Here is a 9,517-nt window from a genome sequence, read left to right as displayed (position 1 = left end):
GGAGAGGAGTGAGGACCTGCAGTTCGGCTTCACAGCTCATGAAGCTCTCCCCCTACCCGCTGCAAATGAGGACAGGGGGCTTGAACCTGGGCCCTTGTATTTGGTAACGTGTGAGCTCTAACAGGAGTGCCACAGCCCACCCCCCTCCCAAGCTGGATACTCTAATATCAGATTCTATCTTCTTTCCAAATTATGGCAGAGGCAGTTAAAGCATTTTACTGGAAGACGACAAGATAGAAGTGAGCAAATTATGGGGGTGATGATAAGAAAAAGAGCAGTCTTATTACAAAGTAAGACTACTTAAAAATTATTTATTTATTTATTATTGGATAGAGATAAAGAAATTGAGAGGAGTGGGGGACATAGGGAGAGGAAGACAGAGAGACACCTTCAGCCCTACTTCACCACTTGTATAGCTTTCCCCCTACAGGCCGGGACCAGGGGCTTGAACCTGGGACCTTGTGCATTGCAATGTGTGCGCCTAACCAGGTGTGCTACCGCCTGCCCTCCCCCCCTTTTTAAAATTTATTCATGAGAAGGATGGGCAGAGAAAGAACCAGATACCACTCTGGCACATGTGCTGCCGGGGATTGAACTCAGAACCTCATGGTTGAGAATCCAGTGCTTTATCCACTGTACCACGTAAGACTACTTCAAATTGTCCCAATGTTCCTTAAGTAACAGAGCTACAAGTTACCCCACTCTAAATTAATCCTTTGTCCCTAAGTCTATCGCTACAGTTATTTTATTACTTGAGATTCGTGTTGGGAGATTTAAGTGCCTGAAAGAAAGCCTACGATTTTTCTTCAAGATCCTGACAGCTGAATTTAGCCCCTCCCACAAGGGTCAGCAGTCCCCTGTTCTCAGTCATAATCATGCCAGGGGGCTAGGAGGAGTGGAGGGCAGGCGAGAAGAAGCTGTGAGGTGGAATGTGGCGGAATGAAGGGAAGGAGGTTTCGGTGGAGGCTGGGGAGACTTTAAGATTCGGCTGAGGAGAGGGGAACCTGCGGTGGGATTGTGGTTGGGGGATGTGGGTTTTGTGGCTAGACTGGAAGGTGGGGTAGGAAACCAGGATCAGAGCAATCTAGGTGGAGTTTACAGGTCCAGAGGTTAGCTGGGGGAGCTGAGGGAATGACAGCCCCCGAGGAAATCCGATGAGGATGGGCTGTGGGTGGTCGCCAGGGCTCGAGGTCAGCAGCGAAGGCCCTCTCAAATGCCTGTGATTGGATTTTCCCTCAAGTCCCACCCCCTGGGAGCCCCTCGCCCCTCAAGCCCCGCCCACGCCGCCAGGCGCGCTCCTGAGGAGCAGGGAGGAGGACCAGGCTGCTCAGGGGGAGGGAGAGGAGGCTCGTGCACGCGCTCCACTCGCTGCGGGTGCGCGAACCGCGCGCTCCCGCAGCCAGCGTCGCCATCTTTCCCCCCTCCGTCTGTCTGTCTGCCGTTGGCTTTGTCTGTCTGCAGTGCCACCCATCGACTCCCGGCCGCGGGTTAGGCCCGGAGCCGCCCTCCGACCGCCAGGGCCCAGTCCCGGAGAGCCCCGGCCTGGTTGGCCTGAGCCACGGGCCTAGGGCCCATTGTCCTGCGGTCTGTCTGTCTGGAGGCGGGGCCCAGGGGACCCGGAGCGCCGCCGAACGCCGAGGCGCCGGGTAAAAATGGACCCCGACTTCTCTCCCCGGGGTCCAGCCGAGGATGCAGCGGCCTCTCCTCCCGCTTGTGATCTCCGGGTGTTGTCCTTTTGTCTGTCTGTGGGGAGGGGGCTGCGGGCTGGCTTTGGCCCCCGGGGGGGGGGGGGAGTTGGGGGTGTCGCCCAGGCTCTTCCCCCTCAGCCCCCACCCAGGGCCCCCAGGGCGAGGCCGGAGCCGGCTGGCCCAACACCCCGGGCGGCCGCTCCTGCCAAGCTCGCGTGGGCCTGGGCTCCGGCGCGGGCCGGGACGCGGCGTCTGACAGGCCGGGGGAAGGGGGATGGGCGTGGGAGTGCAGACCCGGGGCTCGGCCCGCGCCGGCCGCGGTCTCTCAGAACAGCTGCTAAATTTAGATTTCTGAGAAGACTGTGTTGTCTGGGGGTTTGTCTGAGCCGCCTCTGAAGACCTCTGATTCATGTCTCATCCTTCCTGGGAATCTCTACCTGTCTGAGCTCCCGCTGTAGGAGCTACAGGGACGGACCATCTGGGCGGATTGAACTCACGCTCCAGACCCAGCACCAAGTGGGAGCAGGGCGAGACCTGGAAGTAGTAGCTCGGTTGACCGGCTTTCTTTTCCTCTTTTTTTTTCTTTTCTCTTTCTTTCTTCCTTTCTTTTCTTTTCTTTTTTTTTTTTTTTGCAGATACACATCTCTGGGATCAAAGCGAGTTTTCTTTGCTCCGTGGGAACTGCACCAGAGCAGGAGGTGGGATTTGCACTCTCATTTCTTAGAGCTTGGATTTCACCTGTTCTCTTTATTGTTGAAGTCGGCTGGTGTGCCCAGGAAGCTGCAACCTAACACCTGTGGGAGAGCCGGGATAATGTGCCCGGACCCCTGCCCCCGCCCCCACCCCCACCCCCACCCCCACCCCCACCCCAGGGATTCGGAACCTCGCTCTAAACACTGCAGAGCTGCCTTCCCTTTTTAAAATAGAACCTGAGTACAACTGAATGCCGTCTTTACCTTTTTTCCCCATCTGTTTTACTTCCAGATGGTGATATTCTGTCAGCCATCGTTTACACTTTCGTGTTCGTTCCTCATTAGGGCTTGCGAACTGAGGCCATGTTAAAAAATGAAACTGGGTGATCTTTAGGGCAACACATATGTGGGTTTTATTAGCTGTGAAACGGTTGTCTAATCTGAGATCTTGGTTAGACAAGCTGAGCTGTTACTGTGCGGTTGAGTATCCTTTCAGTACTATTTATTTTTATTTATTCATCTTACTTATTTCAAGGCCCTATGGCTTCACAGGCTTTTATTTTTTATTTTATTTTTGAAGTAGAGGAGAGTATTTGCTTAATTTTCTGTCTATCCCCAAAACGTTGAGTGTTTTTGGGTACCATCTGGTCAGTTCCATATCTGGCCACTAGGAGGCTTGTGAGATGCGTGGACTGATGTAATTACTCAGGTGGACATCTCTGTCTTCTGACTGTAGCTTCCCACTATGTAGCTTTCATATTGAACTACTTTGTCTCTCAGATTATCTGAATAGGACCTGTCTCAGTTCCTCCTTCAAAATGAGCTTTATTGTCTTTATCTCAGAGTTTCAATTTCTGATCTTGATGGGGAGAAGATTTAAAGATTAGTTAAGATTTCACTTTCTTGTATAAAGAAGTATAGGTCTGTACACTTATTGTTATTATTATTACTATTTTACTAGAGCCCTGCTCAGCTCTAGTTTGTAATATTGCTGGGGACATAACCTGGGGCTATGGAGCCTCAGGCATGAAAGTCTTTTGCATAATCATTGTGCTACCTCTCCACTTTTAGGTCTGCACATTTTAGAAAGAATGATAAACAGCCTAGACTTCACTCAGTTTTACACTCTGTGATTCTACAGAATCAGAGGAAAAGATATAAAAAATGGGGAGTATCTTAAAAAAGATATCAAAAAAGTAAAATTCATTCATAACTTCCACTTGTAAAATAACTACTTGGTTAGAAATGGATAATCTGTACAAAAAAAATTTAGGACAAAAGCTTTAATCATCAGCCCACTACCCTCTAAATAGTTAAAACTTTTTTTTTTTTTTTTACTGTATACACTGGAGATTTTATGTTTCAATTAAAAGTCTGAAAAAGAACTGTCTTTGATATGCAGATTGATAGAAGACTGCCTGAAAGCTGCTTCCTTTGCCACTTCCTGTGGAGGCCTGTCTTTGCCATTGCGGTTTCTTTCTTTTGGTAAGGGGAGGCAGGTCTGATTACAGGTCTGAGGATATTTCTAGTACACAGAGGTTGTCATAACAGTAGGTGAATCTTACGAACTGGAGTGCAAAGTATACCTAGCTTGTGATGAGGCCTGTTAAAGCAGTAAACTAACATTTTAAATTTGCTTATTCAGTATGAGTACAATTTGAGAAAGCAGGAACTAAAAGAAAATTTAGAGGGTTACCTTCAGTCCTCTATCATTCTTGTCTTTGGTAGAGAGAATCTATCTTGTTTTAGTCTATGTAAACTTCCTCTCTTTCAAAGAAAATTTTGCAACTTGTGCTACTAATCCATTTCAGACTCTCTAACAACACTTAAAACTAGGAAATTCTTAGAACTAACCAGAAACCTCCTGACTTCGTATCTTTTCCTTTCTACCTTATGGAAGCAGGTGCATGTCTCTAGGACATTTCTCACTGGGGAAGCTTTTCTATTTGCTCCTCCCACTGATCTCTCTGCTGTATAGTGGATGGGTTGTGAAGAGGCCTAAGTTATTCACTTTGTTGCTTCAGAGCATGTTTGTGCATCCGGTTTGATGATTCACATTGTGGTATTGAGTTAGTACTCAATGATCTGGGTAGGATCTGGCTTTTTTGATGAAGTCTATCTTCAACAGTGGAAGTCTGATTTGCTCTAGTGCCCTGTTAGCCATAGCACTCAGCACTGTCTGCATCACTAGACGGAGGCTCTATTTCCCATGTTATTTTCATTTACAGATGCCTCAGAGTTTTGAGACGTTTCCTGTCTCACAGGGATATGATGCCTTTGCCCTCTCCAGGCAAGATAACTTCTTGAAAAAAATGTCTGGAGGCTCCCATTGATGCAGATTGCAAGCCCTGACTACCAGTGGGATTGTGACATGTGAGCTGCCACCCTCTTTAACATCCTTTTACAATTCATTTGACCCTGTAGCGCTTCTAATGCTGGTTGATTGGGTTTTCTGCTTCCTTTTCTATCCTGTGACCTTAGTCATGTTTGCTTAACAGTATTCTGCATTCCACAGATGGATTTAGAGTAGAATTCTCTAAATCTTCTGAAGGAGTTTTCCTCTTCAACTTCTTGATGTGGTAGAGATCCTTTCTTTTGAAAAAAAAAAATTATTAATGACGGAGATAGAGGGGTGCTGGGGAACAAACTTGAGACCTCATACTTGAGAGTCCAACACTATTCAATGTACTACTTTCTGGGCCTCCTATCTTCCTCTTTTTCTTTCTCCCTCTCTGAGTTTTATATGCTCAAGAACTATTTTTAAAGTCTTTTACTCCTAATTTTATGTAATTTCTTGGGAAAAATTACATGCACTAACTATATATATATATATATATATATATATATATATATATATATATATCTTTCTTTTTTTTTTTTTTTTGGTAGGTCAGCACCTTGCAGGGAAGTAGTAATATATCCAGTCGTGAAACTGGGAAAGGCCAGAGCTCTTGAATCAGGGAAACATGTCCCGTCGGAAACAGACAAATCCAAATAAAGTTCACTGTGAGTACTGGGTTTTATCTCTGGCATTTGGGGGCACTAAAGGTTGGAATGAAAGAATAATCTGAATTTAGGTGAGAGATCCACACTAATTTGTGGGAAGGAAAACAAGGATCAAAGATATTGAACACAATAGATTTATAGTGTGTCTGGCTGTTGAAGGTGATAGAAACTTGTTTTAGGATTAGGTGCACTTGATTTCGCCTTAGTATCCAATTTAACAAATATTTATAGGATACCTACTCTGTGTAAGACAGATTATTGTGCTTGAGACCAGTACTATAAAGCAGTGTAAGGGTATATAAATATACTTGTGTAACTAAAACTTCATGTGATTATATATGTGTTTCTGTGGGTGTGTGTTACAATCCATAAAAATGCATGATAGTGCTGAGTGCCATAGAGATAGAGATGCTACAGATTTTGTGTACTATGAAATTAGAGAATAAAAGCTGCATGAACTGAGGTAGCAAGGGATTACATTGTGGATTATGTCTTAGGGCAAGAACTTGAACTGGGTCTTAGAAGATAGGAAGTGGATTCTCAATAAAAACAATAATATCAGCAACAACAGAAGGAGGTGGAGGAGGAGGAGAAGAAGAGGACGGAGGAAGAAAGATAAAATCAGGGAGAGATGGGGCTGGGTGGTGGTGTACCTGGTTAAGCAAACATTACCATGCACAAGGACCCAGGTTCAAGCCCTCATTCACCACCTGCAGGGAGCACACTTTATGGGTGGTGAAGCTGGCCTGCAAGTGTCTCTCTGTCTCTCTCCCTCTGTATCTGTCCCCACCCCTTTCATTTTCTTTCTATCCTATCAGACAAAATAGAAGGAAAAAAAATAAGGGGGGGGATGGCTGCTGGGAACAGTGGATTCGTGTGCTGGCACAGAGCCCTAGCTAACCCTGGTGGCAATAAAAAAAAAAAAAATCAGGGAAAATTATTTTCAAACCAGAATATACATGGCATTTTTTTTTCTTTAGAGATACAGAGAGAGAGAGAGAGACCACAGCACCAAAACTTCGTTCAATGCTGGAGGTGGGGGGTTGGGTTCAAAGCTTATACCTTGGCTCATACACAGAGCAAAGCAGTGTACTATCAAGTGAGCTATTCACCAGCCCATACATGATATGTTTATGGGGCACAGAGAATTTTTTTTTCACAGAGAACTTTTGAGGCGGAAGTTTCATTTGTCTTAAAGTCCTATAGGACATAAGGTTGAGATATTCAACTCTACATTGTAGAGGCCTGACTGACAAGTTGAGTTCAAACTTCTTTCTAACCATCAGGAGCTCCTGGAGGTTTTTAAGCAGGGAGAGTGAAGGGACATTTAGACTACAGTGTTTTGGAACAATAAAGTAGCCTGTGAGCAGCCCAGGAGGTGCTATAGTTGATAAAGTGTTGAACTCTCAACCATGAGGTCCTGAGTTTGATCTCCAGTATTATATGTGTCAGAAGGATACTCTGGTTCTGTCTCCCTCCGTCTCTCCCTCTCAGTAAATAGATACATCTTAAAATAAATAAATACAGGATTGTGTGGGATGGACCACATGAGAGAGGCTGGAAACAGAAAAGCCAAGTATGTGATGTTGTCTTGTTTCTCAGCAGTTTCACATGTATATTTTGTCTCGGTAATTAGATTATTACTGCCTTTTAGATGTCAGATTATGTTATATATTTCCTGTCTGACCCTTTCTACTTTTGGTCCTGCTCATAAATGGTATTTAAAAGTCTTACTAAGGGGTGGGTGGAACCTGGTTGAGCACACATGTTACAATGTACAAGGACCTTGGTTCAAGCCCCTGGTACCCACCTGCAGGGGGAAAGCTTTGCGAGTATTGAAGCAGGGCTGCAGATGTGTCCCTGTCTCTCTCCCTCTGTCCCCCCCTCCCCCCCCCCCCCCCGCTTCTTGATTTCTGGCTGTCTCTATTCAATAAATAAAGATAATAAAAAAAATTAAAAGAAAAGTCTTACTAAATTAACAATATATCTGTGTATACTTAATATAACCCACAAAATAATTTATGATCTTAGGAGGTAAACATTCTCACCCAAATGCTCATAAAAGAGACAAAAGGCTTTCTATTGTTGTGTAGGACCAACTGAATAAAGTGTAAAGTAACATTTGAGAATTCATTCATAGAAATATGTAAGATTTTTTAAAGAAAAAAAATAACATGTATCTTTTTAAGATATGAGACAGAGAAGAAGAGAAGGCAGAGTAAGAGTAAAAGAGACCACAGCACCAAAGCTGCCTTCAATGTGGTAGGGGCTAAGCTCAAACCTGGGCTGTACACATGGTACTACACTATCCAAGTAAGCTATTTTGCCAGATTGAGGGGGAAAAATATTTATCCATTTACAATGAAATAGGAGGGTGGGTATAGAAAGAACTAGATCATCACTCTTGGCACATACCTGGGATCAAACTTATGACATGCTTGTGAATCTAATACTTTATTCACTATGTTACCTCCGAGGCTGTGAGAGAATTTATTAATCAAGGAGTTAATTTAAGTAGATTAAAAACATGCCATATACCATCCACTATATACTTTATTGAGTGATGTCAAGAGTTGGAGAGAAAACATTGGGGACTGAGGAACTAAAAGAGGACTTCAGCATCATACATACTTGGCAGTAGGGTAGTAAACAAACCTCCATATACAATGAAATCTTTAACAAGTTATGGGAAGGTTTTATAAGTTAGAACAAGGTGAGAACTTCTAACAGTGTACTCTGGAACAGGTGGATTTGGAAGGCTGATTAATATAAAGGTAAGTGGTTTGGAAGGATTTAGAAATTACTGAGTAATTTAAGTATCTAAAAAATTATTTTTTATTATCTTATGTACTGGATAGAGACAGCCAGAAATTGAGAGGCAAGGGTTTTATAGAGAGGGAGAGAGACAGACACATGCAACACTGCTTCACCACTTGCAAAGCTTTCCTTCCCCCTTTGGGTGGAGACTGGAGGCTCAAACCAGGGTCCTTGCATATTCAAGCATGTCTGCTCAACCAGGTGTGCCACCACCTAGGCCCCCAAAATATCTTAATAGGCCTAAATGTAAGAATTGTCAAGAGAAAAAGCTTCTCTAGCATAGGTAATCCCAACACAGAAGTTTAGAAAGATTGTCTCCTCCTCTTGCTTGAAGTTAAGACCTGATAAAAAACATAGTTGTAACCCCAAAATAGCAGGGCAAGAAAAATACTCTTCACAGAGATGATAAATCCACACATTAGGCAATCATAGGTGTTGGAGGTGCACCTATAAAAACCTCCTGTCCAAAGAGACTTGATCTGGAGACATTAGTTGGAAGGGGTGATAGTATGATTGTGCTAAAACTAGAGAAATAATAAAAGCTTGTGTGATCTATACTTAACTTCCGTAGCCTATCTCCATCAGCTGTATCTTTTTCCATCAGTCAAACCCGGCCTGATGGTATTAGAGTTGGGGAACAGATGGACATATATGGAGGAGAGACCATCACACATTCACAGCTACAGAAATGTGGGTTCCAGAAGCAACTAGTGAGCTTTGTAATATGGTGGAATGAATGGGACTCCACAGGCTCTGTAGTGGTGACCATTAAGACAGCTGGGAACAGAAACCTTTAGCTAAAAACAGGCCCCTAGGGAGAGGCTATTTTCAGTGATGCTTTGAGTAGGGAACCATGAAGACTTCTCAAGTGACAAACTAAGCTTGACCAGAAGAGAAAAGACACTGAGATGTGCTGATCTCTGAGGACCTTTTGTTTATTTACTCTTTGGGGACTGAAACTCACCTTTTTTTGAACTCATCTTTTCACTGCCATTGACCTAATGGCAAGTAAATATAGGTAACTTCATTTTCCTGATCACTTGAATATAAAAACAATCAAATGTGTTAGATTGAAAATTGCTAATCTATTTCAAGAAAATGGAACAGACTCAAAGTCTGTAGAAATGTTGTGCAAATGTCAATCAGCACTTGAACATAATAATGACTGACCTTCATTAGATCTGCCTTCTGGGAAGACTATGTGGCAGGAAACTTAAAGCCTGCCTATCTGAATATATTAAGAGCTCCACTGCTGTGGCTCAGCAACATTTGTTGGATCCACTGTAGAAGCCGATGGGAAGGCTGCTTTGGCAT

At 43.9% G+C, this 9,517-nt stretch overlaps 1 protein-coding gene across 8 annotated transcripts in view; it reads left to right on the top strand.

The window, feature by feature from the left end:
* Positions 1–1,327: 1,327 nt before the first annotated feature.
* Positions 1,328–9,517, top strand: part of ZNF821 (zinc finger protein 821) — a 34,852-nt gene continuing 26,662 nt past the window's right edge. For 2 of the 8 annotated variants that reach the window (XM_016189813.2, XM_016189810.2), the window contains exons 1-5: positions 1,328–1,646; positions 2,324–2,386; positions 3,783–3,865; positions 4,609–4,753; positions 5,270–5,386. In XM_016189813.2, coding sequence (XP_016045299.1) covers positions 5,347–5,386 — 40 coding nt within the window. In that variant the 5' untranslated portion in view covers positions 1,328–1,646; positions 2,324–2,386; positions 3,783–3,865; positions 4,609–4,753; positions 5,270–5,346. The remainder of the gene's footprint in view (positions 1,647–2,323; positions 2,387–3,782; positions 3,866–4,608; positions 4,754–5,269; positions 5,387–9,517) is intronic. The other 6 variants (XM_007526649.2, XM_007526648.2, XM_060185217.1 and 3 more) reach the window with 5 other exon arrangements.

The sequence above is a fragment of the Erinaceus europaeus genome, chromosome 2 (genome assembly GCF_950295315.1).
Source record: "Erinaceus europaeus chromosome 2, mEriEur2.1, whole genome shotgun sequence".
Classification (NCBI taxonomy): domain Eukaryota; kingdom Metazoa; phylum Chordata; class Mammalia; order Eulipotyphla; family Erinaceidae; genus Erinaceus; species Erinaceus europaeus.
Note: the sequence above shows the minus strand (reverse complement) of the source record. Positions and strands in the feature narration are given on the sequence as shown.